Source organism: Oncorhynchus kisutch, linkage group LG12, assembly GCF_002021735.2.
Source record: "Oncorhynchus kisutch isolate 150728-3 linkage group LG12, Okis_V2, whole genome shotgun sequence".
Classification (NCBI taxonomy): Eukaryota; Metazoa; Chordata; class Actinopteri; order Salmoniformes; family Salmonidae; genus Oncorhynchus; species Oncorhynchus kisutch.
In genome coordinates this window covers 21,184,435-21,203,832 of record NC_034185.2, presented here as the reverse complement: position 1 = coordinate 21,203,832, position 19,398 = coordinate 21,184,435, and the positions used below count along the sequence as shown (strand labels likewise).

Sequence of the window (19,398 nt, the reverse complement as noted above, 5' to 3'; positions counted from 1 at the left end):
CCTGGCTCAAAGTTTAGGAGAGATTGACTGCATCACTGTTGGTCTTTGTGTGAGGTGTTGATGTGCTGAAGGTACCGAACTGTGTTCAAGCAGTGGGCACACAGTTCAGATATTCATCGGTATCACACAAGACATGCAACCAGAGGTCTTTTCACAGTCCCCTTGTCCAGAACAGGGGCTGGGAAACACACAGTATTAAATTGAGCCATGACTAAATGGAACCCTCTGCCATCGCAGGTAACTCAAGCTAGCAATAAAACCAGATGAAAAAAACAGAAAAAATAACAACACAATGGGGACTGTGTTTTGCTTTGCATTATGTATTGTATTATGTATGTGATACGACTGTGATGTGTGGTTGTCTCGCCTGGCTATCTTAAGATGAATACACTAGTTGTGGGTCACTCTAGATGAGGAGCGTCTGCTAAATTGTAATGTAAATGTAGTGCTATAGTGTATGTATATTTATATATATTATGTATTTTATTTTGTTGTGTTGTTTCCTTTTTGACCCAGGAAGAGTAGCCGCTGCCTCGGCACTAGCTAATTGGGGATCCTAATAAATACTAAATACTAAAACAGTATGTTGAGCCTTTTTTGGGGGGTGGGGAATTCACACGCAGGCTTACAAAAGGGGCGTGACACCCTTAAGCTAGAGCTAGGCTGCAGCTGGCATGAACTATTACTGTAAATGTTTATTCTGTCTCTCTCTCTTTTCTTGCTGAAAGTCATGCTTAGAAATTCAGGGGATCAGGATTCAGCTGTAAATTGTCCTTTAGATCTCACAATAGATTTAGTACATTGTGAATTCTAAGAAAGATTAATTTAAGGTTGTGTTCTGTGAAAAACAAAGTGCACACAATGTTGAAGGGTTATTTTCTATAATCAGCTTCAAGTGGAGGCAAAACCTTTTGAATTGACCATTTATAGAAATGTACATCTGTTCTCGTTGGCCCTCCAACACTTAGGCATACTTATGTGTCCAGAATAGAACAATACCATGTGAGCCAGTTTGATATATCCTATGGGCAGAAAAGGGTGATGGACTCTGTCTTTTTCTTTAGTAGAAGCTGGGTACATTCCAACAAATAACCACATTTTTGGTGAGTTGGCCGAAGAGGCCCATCCATCAATTTGTATTGTGGATGCAGCAATTGAAAACTGCCATGCATGTAAGACATTGCCTGCTAGCCCTCACACAAAGGTATACACGTTAAACTCGGGTTTACATTGTGTGTCAACCTATTAAGGCTGAACCATATGTTCTGCCCACAAAACGGGTCCTTTTTTCCCATCTGTGTGCAAGACTGATTTCAGTTTACGATCACATCCCACGTCACCATAAAGTGCCCACAGCGGATGTACCAAACAGCTTCTTGTTGGAACCTACAAGTGTCCTGGACAGAATGATGGAGCATTGGGGATCAATCTGAGAAAACTTGATGGAAATAAGCGTTGTTAACATCCTCTCTCCCCCTCCGTCCTCTCTCTCTCTCTTTCTGATAGGTCATATTTGAGGCGGAGGTCTCGGACGGGAAGACCGGCTTCATTGCGATTGATGACATCCAGGTTCTGAGCTATCCATGTGGTAAGTCATTACACAGGCAGTAATTACCAGACACTCCTGCATTGCTGCTGATGGGTTTTTTGTTGCTCCGAAAATTAAGATAAGAAGGTGACCTGGTAGAGGGGAAGGATGAGGTGAGCAAGGTTTGCTGCTGGAAGATAATAAAGTGGGCTGACCTGCATTTGAAAACATCAGTGTCGGCGCAGGAGGGAATAAATAAATATACTAATAAATGAATCTTCCGTGTAATAAAGGATAATTGTGCTCTCTCAGCATGGCTTTATGGGTTGTAATAGCTGGCTTCCACCCACTTCAGCACAATGAGGTACTTGAACGTTAACCTTAAAAAAATCCCTGGCTTCCTGATAACCTGACCATTAAATATATTTGTGGATTTCTTAATTTTCATCCAGAGACCATTTTACAAAGACACAGTTAAGCATGTTTCCGACAGTTTCTACAGATGCCAAGAATCTGAGACGCCATTAGAAAGAATAGACTTTTCATTATTGAATAAGAAATGTAATTTATTTTAAAGTGTGTGTGTGTGTCCACAGTTGTTTGCTTTGTATTCATACTCTTACACATCGATGGGGTCCAACCTGAACATTGAGATATTTGGATTTTACAATTCCCTCAGTTATATAGTCTATCCAGGATGATAAAATAATTAACATTAAATAATGTAAAGATATCCCAATTCACTGAGAAGAGCTCCTAACTAGGACTGTAATCCTTTTGAACAGCGTAACAAACCTTTATAAAACTAACCATCATCAATTAATTCTAAATGGTGGGTAAAATGGCTGGTTTAGGTACCCTACACCCTTTGAGGACTAGACTGGTGCAGTCCAGTGTGTCCAGTCATGCATCCTGTCCTGCTACCTCCTAGGTTACACCCCAAATGGCACCCTATTCCCTACATAGTGCACTACTTTTGGCCAGAGCCCTTTAGTGCACTATGAAGGGAATAGGATGCCATTTTGGACACAGCCCTAGCCTCCACAGTAACAGCATTCATTTAAATTGACAGCTGCATCCAGAGAAATGATCTGAGCAGTGAGCAGTACTGAGCACTAGCCACCCCTCATTTGGCAGTGGGGTAAGTGGATTGACTCAGGGGACTGGTACGTCCCAGGCTAATTTGGAGATAATCTGCTAATGGCGTCACTCCAGAGGGTCATTTCTGTTGGATTTAACAATAATAATGAAATAATAATTACCCTTCCCTCTCCATCATTCAACCATTTACTACTTTGGAGTGTTTAGTGAGTGCTATAGTAAAGCAATCATAGTCCTAGTAAGTGCATGGTTGCTCTTCAGTAACAAATGCTCTTGATTGTGACCAACAGGGGATAATCAGCAAATGCCATTTTCTTTTGCACCATGTCCTCTTCCTGATCCCTGTCTCAAGAGAAGCTTGCAGCTCTTCAGCAGCACTGACGCTAGGATGGATCTCTAACTAAGCTCTGTGTGAAATTAGTGTGTGCTGAACCACCCAGCTTCTATCCACCCATTGCACTGATGATAATGAACTAGCTAAGCACTCACCCAAGCTGACAAACCATTGGACACAGTGATTTACAGTCTCTATTTTAGCAATAGTCCCTAGAGTCAAATGAGTTAAATCACTATGTTTGGGTCTTTTTCTAAGGTCCTATCACTAGTCCATTGGATTATCTCCTCTTTTCTTCTCTCTTCACAATGGCCTCGATCTCACACTGTAGTGCTCTCGCAGTCTACGATGCTGTCTCTTTGTATGTATGGTATGTGCATAAAATATCCCTAATCAGTTTTTCCACCAGAGTATGAAGGGTAATTTGGAGGATTACCCTGCGGCTGTGACTTGAATTCACTGCTTGATTATAGAAGACAATTAAATTCAGAATCACTCCAAAACACTAATAAAAAATACAAGAAAAACTACAGGCACTGAGTTTTCCTTCTCAAAGTCAAATCGAAGAAAGATAATTCATTTTAAATGCATCAATTTTAAACTTGAACATGTCTTTGTTGCAGAGAGAAAAACTTGGTGTCTCTATACATTGATAAAGTCATAGTTAATGTATTCAAAGTATGAATAGCCAAGCCATCGTTTGGCTCGTTAGGTAATCTGTAACGAGGATCCCTGGACATTAACAACAGTGTGAAGCCAGACAACCGTTTTGGTCCTGTTGTGTTCAGAGTTTAGCGCTGTTTCGTAAATGTTCCTCCTAGTTACGTGTGCTCAATTACTGCTGGCACCGCTCCAGACTACCACGCAGCATCTGGGCTGCCAACCTTCCAAATCACCATGAATAATTTAGCTGTCCATATCAGAACTCTGCTTGTTAATATTATTTTTTCCAAAAAAGACTCCATCCTTCTCATGTTAGTTTAATGTTGTTGTTGGGTATTTTATTTCCAGACCACATAGGTTTCCTTTCCCTCTTAGAACACTAGTATCTTTTGACTTGAGGTGCAAGTGTGTATTGTAATAATCCAGGCTGTTCCCAGCAGCGGTGTATGTTTATTGAAAGTGTTTACCAGTAACCACTTCACCCACTCAGCTCTGGCTGTGTTTGTGTGACAGATGAGGTAGTTACTAGGACTTGCCGTCTGACATGGCGAGAAAAGGGGGGTGCTGGGAAACCGCAGGGCTGCATTGATCATGTCGTGTGCTCTGCGTTTATGACTGCTGTAATTGTTTTCTTCCCCATAGATAAATCGCCTCACTTCCTGCGCCTGGGAGATGTGGAAGTCAACGCCGGGCAGAACGCCACCTTCCAGTGCATCGCCACCGGCCGGGATACCGTGAACAACAGGCTGTGGCTGCAGGTATGGACTGTGATTGGGAGCAGGGCTAGCCACTGTACAGATCAAATCCAATTTTAATAGTCACATGTGCCAAATACAACAGTAGACCTTACAGTGAAATGCTTACTTATGAGTCCCTGACCAACAATGCAGTTTCAAAAAAATACAGGTAAGAATAACAGTTTAAAGTAACAAGTAATTAAAAAGCAGCAGTGAAATAACAATAGCGAGACTATATACAGGGGAGGGGTACCGATACAGAGTCAATGTGTGGGGGCACCCGTTATATGAGGTAGTATGTATATGTAGGTAGCGTTATTAAAGTAACTAGCCTGGGTAGCCATTTGGCTCGATGTTCAGGAGTCTTATGGCTTGGGGCTAGAAGCTGTTTAGAAGCCTCTAAGACCTCGACTTGGCGCTACCAATACCGCTTGCCAGGCGGTAGCAGAGAGAACAGTCTATGACTAGAGTGGCTGGAGTCTTGGACAATTTTTAGGGCCTTCCTCTGTCACCGCCTGGTATAGAGGTCCTGGATGGCAGGAAGCTTGGCCCCAGTGATATACTGGGCCGTTCACACTACCCTCTATTAGAGGTTGAACGATTATGATTTTTCAACACCGATAGCGATTATTGGAGGTCCAAAAAAAGCCGATACCAATTAATCAGCCAAATTCTTAAAAAATATATATATATACAGTGCCTTGCGAAAGTAATAATTTAGCACGCCCAATTTTCTGTTTTTGATTTGTTCAAAAAGTTTGAAATATCCAATAAATGTCGTTCCAATTCATGATTGTGTCCCACTTGTTGTTGATTCTTCACAAAAAATACAGTTTTATATCTTTATGTTTGAAGCCTGAAATGTGGCAAAAGCTCGCAAAGTTCAAGGGGGCCGAATACTTTCGCAAGGCACTGTAAATATGCAGGTTTAAAAATATATACACTGCTCAAAAAAATAAAGGGAACACTTAAACACAACAATGTAACTCCAGTCAATCACACTTCTGTGAAATCAAACTGTCCACTTAGGAAGCAACACTGATTGACAATAAATTTCACATGCTGTTGTGCAAATGGAATAGACAACAGGTGGAAATTATAGGCATTTAGCAAGACACCCCCAGTAAAGGAGTGGTTCTGCAGGTGGGGACCACAGACCACTTCTCAGTTCCTATGCTTCCTGGCTGATATTTTGGTCACTTTTGAATGCTGGCAGTGCTTTCACTCTAGTGGTAGCATGAGACGGAGTCTACAACCCACGCAAGTGGCTCAGGTAGTGCAGCTAATCCAGGATGGCACATCAATGTGAGATGTGGCAAGAAGGTTTGCTGTGTCTGTCACCGTAGTGTCCAGAGCATGGAGGCGCTACCAGGAGACAGGCCAGTACATCAGGAGACGTGGAGGAGGCCGTAGGAGGGCAACAAACCAGCAGCAGGACCGCTACCTCCACCTTTGTGCAAGGAGGAGCACTGCCAGAGCCCTGCAAAATGACCTCCAGCAGGCCACAAATGTGCATGTGTCTGCTCAAACGGTCAGAAACAGACTCCATGAGGGTGGTATGAGGACCCGATGTCCACAGGTGGGGGTTGTGCTTACAGCCCAACACCGTGCAGGACGTTTGGCATTTGCCAGAGAACACCAAGATTGGCAAATTCACCACCGGCGCCCTGTGCTCTTCACAGATGAAAGCAGGTTCACACTGAGCACATGTGACAGACGTGACAGTCTGGAGACGCCGTGGAGAACGTTCTGCTGCCTGCAACATCCTCCAGCATGACTGGTTTGGCGGTGGGTCAGTCATGGTGTGGGGTGGCAATTCTTTGGGGGGCCGCACAGCCCTCCATATGCTCACCAGAGGTAGCCTGACTGCCATTAGGTACCGAGATGAGATCCTCAGACCACTTGTGAGACCATATGCTGGTGCGGTTGGCCCTGGGTTCCTCCTAATGCAAGACAATGCTAGACCTCATGTGGCTGGAGTGTATCAGCGGTTCCTGCAAGAGGAAGGCATTGATGCTATGGACTGGCCCGCCCGTTCCCCAGACCTGAATCCAATTGAGCACATCTGGGACATCATGTCTCGCTCCATCCACCAACGCCACGTTGCACCACAGACTGTCCAGGAGTTGGCGGATGCTTTAGTCCAGGTCTGGGAGGAGATCCCTCAGGAGACCATCCGCCACCTCATCAGGAGCATGCCCAGGCGTTGTAGGGAGGTCATACAGGCACGTGGAGGCCACACACACTACTGAGCCTCATTTTGACTTGCTTTAAGGACATTACATCAAAGTTGGATCAGCCTGTAGTGTGGTTTTACACTTTGATTTTGAGTGTGACTCCAAATCCAGACCTCCATGGGTTGCTCCATTTGATTTCCATTGATAATTTTTGTGTGATTTTGTTGTCAGCACATTCAACTATGTAAAGAAAAAAGTATTTAATAAGAATATTTCATTCATTCAGATCTAGGATGTGTTATTTTAGTGTTTCCTTTATTTTTTTGAGCAGTGTACTTCTGTGTATTGATTTTAAGAAAGGCATTGATGTTTATGGTTCGGTACATTCATGCAACGATTGTGCTTTTTTCGCAAATGCTCTTTTGTGAAATCATCCCCCGTTTGGCGAAGTTGGCTGTCTTTGTTAGGAGGAAATGGTCTTCAAACAGTTCGCAACGAGCCAGGCGGCCCAAACTGCTGCATATACCCTGACTCTGTTGCACAGAACACAAGAAAAGTGACACAATTTCCCTAGTTAAAATAAATTCATGTTAGCAGGCAATATTAACATAATATGCAGGTTTAAAAATATATACTTGTGTATTGATTTTAAGAAAGGTGTGATGTTTATGGTTAGGTACACATTGGTGTAACCACAGTGCTTTCTTCGCGAATGCGCGTGTTAAATCACCCATTTGGCGAAGTAGGCTGTGATTCAATGATAAATTAACAGGCACCGCATCGATTATATGCAACGCAGGACAAGCTAGATAAACTAGTAAAATCATCAACCATGTGTAGTTAACTAGTGATTATATTAAGATTGATTGTTTTTTATAAGATGCATTTAATGCTAGCTAGTGCCTTACCTTGGCTCCTTGCTTGCACTCGCATAACAGGTAGTCAGCCTGCCACGCAGTCGCCTTGTGGCGTGAAATGTAATCGGCCATGATCGGTGTCCAAAAATGACCGATTTGTTATGAAAACTTGAAATTGGCCCTAATTAATCGGCCATTCCGATTTAATCGGTCGACCTCTACCCTCTGTAGTGCCTTGCGGTTAGAGGCCGAGCAGTTGCCATACCTGGCAGTGATGCAACCAGTCAGGATGCTCTCGATGGTACAGCTGTAGAACCTTTTGAGGATCTGAGGACCCATGCCAAATCTTTTTAGTCTCCCGAGGGGCAATAGGTTTTGTCGTGCCCTCTTCACGACTGTCTTGATGTGCGTGGACCATGTTAGTTTGTTGGTGATGTGGACACCAAGGAACTTTAAGCTCTCGTCCTGCTCCACTACAGCCCTGTCGATGAGAATGGGGGCGTGCTCTGTCCTCTTTTTCTTGTAGTCCACAATCATCTCCTTTGTCTTGATCATGTTGAGGGAGAGGTTGTTGTCCTGGCACCACACGGCCAGGTCTTTTACCTCCTCCCTATAGGCTTTCTCGTCGTTTTCTGTGATCAGGCCTACCACTGTTGTGTCATCTGCAAATGTAATGATGGTGTTGGAGTCGTGCCTGGCCGTGCAGTCATGAGTGAACAGGGAGTACAGAAGCGGACTGAGCATGCACCCCTGAGGGGCCCCTGTGTTGAGGATCGCGATCGTTGTTACCTACCCTTACCACCTGGGGGCGGCCCGTCAGGAAGTCCAGGATCCAGTTGCAGAGGGAGGTGTTTCGTCCCAGGGACCTTAGCTTATTGATGAGCTTTGAGGGCACTATGGTGTTGAACGCTGAGCTGTAGTCAATTAATAGCATTTTCACATTTTTGTCCAGGTGGGAAAGGGCAGTGTGGAGTGCAATAGAGATTGCATCATCTATGGATCTGTTGGGGTGGTATGCAAATTGGAGTGGGTCTAGGGTTTCTGGGATAATGGCGTTGAACCTCTGGATTGATTTATAAGGATGCGGGTCAAACTGTTGTTTATGGATCACACCAACTGACAAAAAGTAACATTAAAATGATCCCACAGTACAATTCATCACTCAGGATATCACTGAGCATTGTGTCCTCATAACTCAAACACCTCTCTACCCCCTCTCAAGTCCAATACCCGGCTCAAGGAAATGCCACGTCTTTTTGGGGGGAAATTTCTATTAAGAAAGAATGCAGTAAAATCAATTTTGTCAGCTAGGGCTGTGGGAAAATTACTGTTCAGGTGAGGGCATGATCTAAGCCCTCCCTAAAGCCTAGGGTGAACTGATAAGACTCACAGAAATAGAGCACGAGAGGGATGGAGGTGAGAAGGAGGTAGAGAGGGAATAAGAGAACTCCTCTCATGGATGACTGGGTGGAAAAGTGAGAGAGGCGATGTGACCTTTTCGGTGCCGGCGGTTGTGGAGGTGAAAATGTAAAAGAGGCACTGCTGTTGATATCAAACTTGTCTGATAACGATCCCAGTGATGATAAGCTCTGGGTGCTTTAACAGACGCATTCATTGGCTCCCGCCGAGATACACTTTTATGTGCTATCAGCCAGACGCATCCTTGATGTTTGAAAGATTTTACAAACTTTCTGTTTTTAATAAGTAATCCGTCATCTTCCCGATGTAAGGCAACGTCCTTCCAATAAGTACAAACTCATATGTTTTCCTTAATGTTTTTATCTTGCAGAGGAGAAATGGGGAGGACATTCCCGTGGCGTCAACTAAGAACATCAACCACAGGCGGTTCGCTGCCTCGTTTAGACTCAAGGAAGTGACTAGTCTGGACCAAGACCTTTACCGATGTGTCACCCAGTCAGAGAGAGGATCAGGTGTGTCCAACTTCGCTGGACTCATCGTCAGAGGTATGTGTGTCCTCATCAGATGATATCTTGGTATGTAAATTCATCCATGCACATCTGATTATTACCTCATAAATCTACCATATCTATTTGACTGATTGTAAAGAATTTGATTACAATAAATAGTATACATCAGTTTTGTCAATTGTAGTTTTGAACTCAGTTGCAAAACTCCCAAAATATTTCTTCATAAACATTATGCAGATATCAAAAATACATATGTGAGGGAACACACAACTAGCATATGTTTATTCAGGCAGAGGAATTTGAATATTATTTGGATATTAAAATGAGATTCACCAAAAGGGAGAATAATTACACAAGTTCTCATGTCATGATGTCTGAAGTCTGCTTGTGGAAATGCTTCTCAGATGTGGTCAGTGGAGAGAGCAGAGAGGCTTGGCTCCCAGCCATGCTTCAACAGACACCTCATAATCAGGAGATGTCTTTCTCTCTCTCTCTGAGCTGCTCTGCATATCTCCAGCCACACAGAGAATTAGTGCAGACAATCAATCTTGGCTTCTTCAAAGTTCCTACCTCCGCCCCCAACCAAGAGGAAGGGAAGGCCAGTTTTTTTGCATCGGTAAAGCAAATCTTATTTTTAGCTTGGGCCAGAGGGTCCCAGAACCCTGGTGTTAGAAGGTAGTTCAACATTAACTGCACTGACAGGTCCAATATCTCACTAGCGCTTGAAAGCAGACATCCTGCTACACCGATCTGAAAGATGGTAATTTTAAAGGAAATTTTGGGGCCATTGATACGGGCGGCCCATAATGAGAGCTGGCATGGAGTTGCCCATTGTCGTTTATGACCTAAGGGTAGTAGTTTATTAGTGGCTGCTCTGCCAAAGCCGAAGTGACAGAGGATGCTGCCGGCTATTTTGGTCCCCTTTGTAACAAATGAAAATTTCAGTGGCAAATTCCTTTCACAGAAGAACTATTGATCTATGTGTCCCCCAGCGGTGAAAGAAACAACACACTGTGGAGCACAATTGACTTTGTCATGAGGTATGCGTGGCTCCCAGAGCTTTTTGAGTAATCATGTTGCCCCATTCCTAGTAGAATCTAAACTTTATTGACAAGGTTGCTCATTGGAACAGAGCCTAAAACAAACATGCCTGTTGAGCTCTGCTTTAACAAATGAAAGGAACCCGTTCACGGCTTTGATCGTTAAAGTTATTTCTTACGGCTTATTGAAATGATTGCTGAGGTGACCTTAGGTGCAATTTTCAATATGGTATTTCAATTTCATATCTTATCCAAGGCTCTATGATCAGGAAACCATGTGAAATATGTACTTAATCTAAGGAGTTCTAGTCTGTTGTCTTCTTGTGCATGTATGTGTGTGTGTACACTTTAATAACTGTTGTGTAGATAGTGTGCTGTCATCTCCCCTGGTGTGTATGTGTGGGGGACAGTGTGGTTCCCTGCCGTAAACAAACTGGCTGATTGGTGGCAGACACGACTGTCAGCAGAGAGGCAGGCTGGGAGATATTTTCTGCTTAAAAGTAGATTCAAACTTGATAAGTGCCAGCTCATCCCACACTGAAGAAAGGCTCCTGCTTGACAACCTCAGGCTCAAAGAGAGATTGTTAAACTCTGATGAAGCCTCATAATGATGCCAAAGGAAGAACTTGGAATGCACAGAAAAGAGAAACACCAAGAAAGGAACAGATTTTTCTAAGGATATGAATATGAAACTGGATTGATTCCAAGCCACGAGGGCTTGTGGACTATGTTTGCTGGTTAACCACAGGGTTTGAGAGGCAGAATGATTGTCACGTTGTAGATGATAGCCTAATACCGCCTGCCCAAACAGTGTCTGCATGCTGGAGGTAAGGTGGGGGAGACAGATGGTGGAAGGGATCACTCCTCTGTGTCCTATAACAGCATCAGTCAGATGGAGATTGCTGTGTGCGCTTTGTTGTTCCAAGGCCTGCCCTGTCACTGTCATTTCTCAGATCTTGTCATTAGCTTTTTTTTAAAGCCAGAGCGGACCCGAGCGTTTCCTCACGCATAAAATGAAGTTGCTGCAGCTCTCTCTCTCCTCCCACTGTTTTTTTTTATCAACATACTGCCTTGGAGACTGTCGTCTATATCGGAAATAAATGAAAATCAATTACTATTAGAATGGCTCCGGAGCCAGGGCTGCTTGGGGCTGGGTTAGACCAGTCACAGCGGAGTTGAGCTGCAGGTTGGCCAGTCAGTAAGTTGTGCGATTGCAAGGCGGATGTTTATTAGCGTGGCCTGCTGAAGGATGTGAGAGATGGATGAGACAAGGTTCAAGGAGCAGTAATGCGAGGGCTCGGCGATATCATTCCACACTGTCACCACACACATGATGGATGGGCTGCTTGGGGAGAAGCAATAATGCCAGCTGATGAAAGATTCCTCTGCAACTCACTCACTCACTCACTCACTCACTCACTCACTCACTCACTCACTCACACACACACACACACACACACACACACACACACACACACACACACACACACACACACACACACACACACACACACACACACACACACACACACACACACACACACACACACACACACACACACACACACACAACCTGCTCAGTCCAACTAGCTCTATCTTCACTCCTCCGTTATGATGCCCTAAATGGGGAGAGTCAGCCTGCCTGCCATGCCTAAAACCTTCCCCATCCTACTGTGCATTTTATTGGAAGCATATTTATAGTTTTTTAGTTGAAAGAAGACATTTTGTGTGTCAGTTACTCCAGACCTCCTCTATTGTGTTTACGCCGTTTCCTCCAAACATCTTAATGAAATGAGAATGGTCCTCGCCTACAGGTACAAGTACAAATTATATTGGCAATTGCCTCTGCATTTAAATGGCCTTTTTCCTCTTTCTATTTTTTCCATTGATGGGGTTGGTTTGTTTTCTTGGAAAACGACTTCTACCTAATAAACATCACCGGCTTCAATAATTAATTGTTTTCGATCAAATATATTGTGAAGGTTTCTGGTTTGTTTTAGTTGTTGTCTATTAGTTATCCAGTATTTTGACCCAATAAAATTACCAGGAAAAAGAGTTTCAGGAATTCAAACAAAAAAAATAGATGTTTTATTGTCACATGCACTGGATATGTGCAGCCATAGTAGTAGTAGTAGTAGTACAGTGCCCCCGGAGAAAATTATGGTTTGCTCAAGGGCACATCGACAGATTTTTCACCTTGTAGGCTTGGGTATTAGAACCAGCGACCTTATGTTACTGGCCCAATGCTCTAAACTCTAGGCCACCTGTAGCCCAAGTCCTGAGGTGACCTTAAAGGGAAAGTAGAAATACAGTGCCCTTGGAAAGTATTCAGACCGCTTGACTTTTTCCACGTTTTGTTACGTTACAGCCTTATTCTAAAATGTATTACATCTTTTTTTCCCTCATCGGTCTACACACAATACCCCATAATGACAAAGCAAAAACAGGTTTTCAGAAATGTTTGCTAATTTATAAAAAATAAAATGAAATATCACATTTTCATAAGTATTCAGACCCTTTACTCAGTACTTTGTTGAAGCACCTTTGGCAGGGATTACAGCATCGAGTCTTCTTGGGTATGACGCTATAAGCTTGGCACACCTGCATTTCGGGAGTTTCTCTCATTCTTCTCTGCAGATGCTCTCAAGCTCGGTCAGGTTGCAATTCAACAGCTCAGACACAAGAGGTATGTGGTAGGGTCTACAGTCAATCACGGATTACAAAAAGAAAACCAGCCCCGTCGCAGACCAGGATGTCTTGCTCCCAGACAGACTAAACAACTTCTTTGCTCGCTTTGAGGACAATACAGTGCCACTGACTCGGACCGCTACCAAAACCTGCGGCCTCTCCTTCACTGCAGCCGACGTGAGTAAAACATTTAAACGTGTTAACCCTCGCAAGGCTGAAGGCCCAGGCGGCATCCCCCAGCCGCGTCCTCAGAGCATGTGCAGACCAGCTGGCTGGTGTGTTTACGGACATATTCAATCAATCCTTATCCCAGTCTGCTGTTCCCACATGCTTCAAGATTTCCACCATTGTTCCTCTTCCCAAGAAAGCTAAGGTAACTGAGCTAAACGACTACTTCTGTAATCATGAAGCGCTTTGAGAGACTAGTCAAGGACCATATCATCTCCACCCTACCTGACACCCTAGACCCACTCCAATTTGTTTCCCGCCCCAATAGGTCCACAGACGACGCAATCGCAACCACACTGCCCTAACACACCTGGACAAGAGGAATACCTATGTGAGAATGCTGTTCATCGACTACAGCTCAGCATTTAACAACACAGTACCCTCCAAACTCGTCATCAAGCTCGAGACCCTGGGTCTCAACCCCGCCCTGTGCAACTGGGTACTGGACTTCCTGACGGGCCGCCCCCAGGTGGTGAGGGTAGGTAACAACATCTCCACCCCACTGATCCTCAACACTGGGGCCCCACATGGGTGCGTTCTGAGCCCTCTCCTGTACTCCCTGTTCACCCACGACTGCGTGGCCATGCACGCCTCCAACTCAATCATCAAGTTTGCAGACGACATTACAGTGGTAGGCTTGATTACCAACAACGACGAGATGGCCTACAGGGAGGAGGTGAGGGCCCTCGGAGTGTGGTGTCAGGGAAATAACCTCACACTCAACGTCAGCAAAACAAAGGAGATGATCATGGACTTCAGGAAACAGCAGAGGGCGCACCCCCCTATCCACATCGACGGGACAGTAGTGGAGAGGGTAATAAGTTTTAAGTTCCTCGGCGTACACATCACATACAAACTGAATTGGTCCACCCACACAGACAGCGTGGTGAAGAAGACGCAGCAGCGCCTCTTCAACCTTGGGAGGCCGAAGAAATTAGACTTGTCACCAAAAGCACTCACAAACTTTTACAGATGCACAATCGAGAGCATCCTGTCGGGCTGTATCACCGCCTGGTACGGCAACTGCTCCGCCCACAACCGTAAGGCTCTCCAGAGGGTAGTGAGGTCTGCACAATGCATCACCGGGGGCAAACTACCTGCCCTCCAGGACACCTACACCACCCGATGTCACAGGAAGGCCAAAATATCACCAAGGACAACAACCACCCGAGCCACTGCCTGTTCACCCTGCTATCATCCAGAAGGCGAGGTCAGTACAGGTGCATCAAAGCTGGGACCGAGACACTGAAAAACAGCTTCTATCGCAAGGCCATCAGACTGTTAAACAGCCACCACTAACATTGAGTAGCTGCTGCCAACATACTGACTCAACTCCAGCCACTTTAATATTGAAAAAATGTATGTAAAAAATGTATCACTAGCCACTTTAAACAATGCCACTTAATATAATGTCTACATACCCTACATTACTCATGTCATATGTATATACTGTACTCTATACCATCTCCTGAATCTTGCCATCTTTATGTAATACATGTATCACTAGCCACTTTAAACAATGCCACTTTTATATATTTACATACCCTACATTACTCATCTCATATGTATATACTGTACTCGATACCATCTACTGCATCTTGCCTATGCCGTTCTGTACCATCACTTATTCATATGTCTTTATGTACATTTTCTTCATCCCTTTACACTTGTGTGTATTAAGGTAGTTGTTGTGAAATTGGTAGGTTAGATTACTCGTTAGTTATTACTGCATTGTCGGAACTAGAAGCACAAGCATTTCGCTACGCTTGCATTAACATCTGCTAACAATGTGTATGTGACAAATAAAATTTGATTTGATTTGGATGGGGAGAGTTACTGCACAGCTATTTTCAGATCTCTCCAGAGATGTTCTATCAGGTTCAAGACCGGGCTCTGGCTGGGCCGCTCAAGGACATTCAGAGACTTGTCCCGAAGCCACTCCTGCGTTGTCTTGGCTCTGTGCTTAGGGTCGTTGTCCTGTTGGAAGGTGAACCTTTGTGCCAGTCTGAGGTACTGATTGCTCTGGAGCAGGTTTCCATCAAGGATCTCTCTGTGCTTTGCTCTGTTCATCTTTCCCTTGTTCCTGACTAGTCTCTCAGTCCCTGCTGCTAAAAAACATCCCCACAGCATGATGCTGCCACCACCATGCTTCACCGTAGGGAAGGTGCCAGGTTTCCTCCAGGCATGTGCCTTTTACTGAGGAGTGGCTTCCGTCACGCCACTCTACCATAAAGACCTGATTGGTGGAGTGCTGCAGAGAAGGTTGTCCTTCTGGAAGGCTCTCCCATATTCACAGAGGAACTCGGTCACCCCCCTGACCAAGGCCCTTCTCCCCCAATTGCTCAGTTTGGCCTGGGGGCCAGCTCTAGGAAGTGTCTTGGTGGTTCCAAACTTCTTCCATTTAAGAATGATTGAGGCCATTGTATTCTTGGGGACCTTCAATGCTGCAGAAAATGGAAACAGGATGCACCTGAGCTCAACTTTGAGTCTCATAGCAAAGGGTCTGACTACTTATTTACATATGGTGTTTCTGTTTTTTATTTTTAATACATTTGCAAAATGTTCAAAATTAGTTTTTTCGATTTGTCATTATGGGGTATTGTGTGTAGATTGCTGAGGAAATGTTTTTATATAATCCATTTTAGAATAAGGCTGTAATGTAACAAAATGTGGAAAAAGTCAAAGGGTCTGAATTTAACATGCATTTTCGTATGTGCTTTCTGGCACTAGTGCAATAGGCCCACCATAGTTGTGACCATCTCAAATGCTGTTATGTTATTGGTTTATTTTATTTTCCAGCTTAGCCTAATTCGGAAATCATTTTTGCGGCACGCGTCTCATGAACTACTGAGATGGAGAGAGATGAATTAGAAAACAAGGAAGCTAACACATTTAAAAACTATAGGGAACCCTCTACAGTGGAGTGTCCCTGGGTTCAGGTATTGTGTGTTCTGCTGGTACGCTGTAATCACCACCAACATACACTACCAGCTTTTTATAGTGTTACATCCACCTGGGTATTAATAATGCAAAAAAGCAAAACAATGACTTTCTAATTTATGGTCTTCTGTTGGGCTTAATTGAAGAAAATACAAATATGTCTCATGAACAAAATATTTCTATGTATGCCCTGCAGGGCTAAAAACTGAACAGGGCCTTTTTGTAGATAATTGTTAGGTTCCATAGACAAAAGCACAGGTCACGATTGGCTGAACCAAAGCACTGGATTCAGATTGGCTGAACCAAAGCACTGGATTCCATCTCAGACTATCAGTGCCATAGTACATGTACCACCCGCAGTATATGATTAAGTGGAGGGTGAACAGGTGGACATTAATAAAAGGTACTATATGCAGAAGTGTGAATACCAGACTTTGTGATGGTAGCGTGAGTTCATAAAGATGATATGGGCAGGATGGGCCAGCACCAGTACAGTGACTGTCAGATTGGACTTGCTGTGATCTGTGAGTATTGCCGCTGCTGTTGAATTAGCTGTAACAAAGTAATCGGCCGACAGCCATCTGGACAGGGAGAGAGGAGAGAGAAAGAGGCCTGTGTGACGTGCAGAGCCAGAGACCAACTTCATCTGACGTCAGACCCTTTACAGGCCTTATATTGGTCTTAAAGTGATGGAATGACATGACATTGGCTGCTCATGTCCCTCAGTATATTTATTCAGACATTACATAGGATGCTTCCATTAGTTAGTTAACTCTCTAAGGGGAGGGTTTCATTGGCTTCCATTGCAGTGAGAATGGTGAATGTAATAAATGTGATTTGGTAAAATGATGATGTGGTGTTCCTGCGCTGTATATTATTTCCCAAATGATTTATTGTATTTCAAGATATTTTTCAAAGTATTTTTTTTACCTTTAATCGTCTTAAGGTAAAATATCTTGAAATAAGATGAATTACTTGTATTAAGCCTATTTTAGGTTAAAATAAGCAAAATTATCTGACAATGACTTTAGATAATTTAGCTTGGTTCAAAAACGCCCTCACTAATTTTAAGTTAATTATTACTCAATATAAGATATTTAGGCTTGTGTCGTGTCTTTGGCTATGCCGGATTAAGTGATATGACATGCTATTCTATAAAATAATTTCTCTATAATTAATATTACCTGATTGAGCTAATCATGTAAATGTGATTAAATAGAGAGTCGGGCACCACGAAAAAATATTTATAGAGCTGTTATCTTCCGAATAAACTCTTAAAGACCATGTAATATTTTACATCAATAGCAGTCAATATTAATTGTCATCTTAATTCAGTCTCAAATGAAAGTTGTAAATTCTTGGTTATCTGCACGAACACTGGCTAACAAGTTGAATCAGCAATACAAAATTGACTAAATACCTAACAAATCACACAGAATCACACATACACATAATTAAATCATAACTTGATTACAAATTACGTCATAAAGGAAAACGTCCCTAGCGGGCGGAACAGATATGACAGCTTGTTACACAAAAGAAAAGGGTCTGGGTTTGAGTGAAATAGCGGGAAGACTGAGGAACAAAGGGCGAAGCTGTGCTATCGTAAATACAGTATATTATGCATTCTAAATTACCGCCCATTTGGAAAAGGAAAATGCAATAAATATTTACTCTGAGCTGCGCTCAGTAGGTAGGTTGGTGGTAGATGGAAGGCTGTGTTGTCCAACCGAGTCCTTTGTCCTTTGAAGAATGTCTCTGGTTGTCAATTGGATACGTTGTAGTAACGTCGTACTCTGTCTGTTCCTTCCTAACCCTCGTTTGCAGCGGCTGTTGCTAACTCAACGGCTAGGAGGTATCACTTCTGTAGTGAATAAGAGTTCAACGTTCATACCATTCGCAACCAAAGCTCACGCTGATGTTGGCTTCGTTCTGTAGTTATTATCTGAACCATTCTGACATCGGACCGTCGTCCCCACATCCTCGGAACAGGAGGTTACATTGTCGTCAAGGCTTTATATAGGAAGGGAGAGGAGGGCGTGTTTGAAAAGTTTTATAGCCCATGTCCCTTCACAGGGGCGGGCCACTGATTGAGCAGAGCCCTACCTTATGAAAACCCAAATCTCACATTTTAGAAGCTAAAATCACATTTCATCCCATCACGAATAATTTCATATTCAAACATTTAAATTGAACAACAATTCCATGTGAATCCGATAACTCTGATGTGTAGACTTTCCACTGTAGAGTTTATGTCATCTTATCATTGATGAGAATGTCTCAGATGACAACCGAACTGACATCATATTCATTAACTTCTTGCGTCGAGCAATCCCGTATCCGGGAGCGTAATCATAGCCTCAAGCTCATTACCATAACGCAATGTTAACTATTCATGAAAATCGCAAATGAAATGAAATAAATATATTGGCTCACAAGCTTAGCCTTTTGTTAACAACACTGTCATCTCAGATTTTCAAAATATGCTTTTCATCCATAGCTACACAAGCATTTGTGTAAGAGTATTGATAGCTAGCATAGCATTAAGCCTAGCATTCAGCAGGCAACATTTTCACAAAAACAAGAAAAGCATTCAAATAAAATCATTTACCTTTGAAGAACTTCGGATGTTTTCAATGAGGAGACACTCAGTTAGATAGCAAATGTTCAGTTTTTCCCAAAAGATTATTTGTTTAGGAGAAATCGCTCCGTTTTGTTCATCACGTTTGGCTAAGAAAAAAAAAAGAAAATTCAGTCATGACAACGGCAAACTTTTTTTCCAAATTAACTCCATAATATCGACAGAAACATGGCAAACGTTGTTTAGAATCAATCCTCAAGGTGTTTTTCACATATCTATTCAATGATATGTCATTCGTGGCAGTTGGGTTTCTCCTCTGAAGCAATTGGAAAAATACACGCAGCTGGAGATTACGCAATAATCGGAGGACACCAAGCGAGCACCTGGTAAATGTAGTCTCTTATGGTCAATCTTCCAATGATATGCCTACAAATACGTCACAATGCTGCAGACACCTTGGGGAAACGACAGAAAGTGTAGGCTCATTCCTTGCGCATTCACAGCCATATAAGGAGACATTGGAACACAGCGCTGGTCGCATTACCAGAATATAGTTCATTTCCCCCCACCTTCTGATGTTCCCAGAATCTCTATGT

At 43.3% G+C, this 19,398-nt stretch overlaps 1 protein-coding gene across 16 annotated transcripts in view; it reads left to right on the top strand.

Annotated features, from left to right (window-relative positions):
* Positions 1-19,398, top strand: part of LOC109900694 (receptor-type tyrosine-protein phosphatase kappa) — a 162,726-nt gene that overhangs the window by 68,165 nt on the left and 75,163 nt on the right. For all 16 annotated transcript variants that reach the window (XM_031837085.1, XM_031837097.1, XM_031837096.1 and 13 more), the window contains exons 4-6: positions 1,507-1,588; positions 4,269-4,384; positions 9,187-9,361. In XM_031837085.1, the coding sequence (XP_031692945.1) occupies positions 1,507-1,588; positions 4,269-4,384; positions 9,187-9,361 (373 nt within the window). The remainder of the gene's footprint in view (positions 1-1,506; positions 1,589-4,268; positions 4,385-9,186; positions 9,362-19,398) is intronic.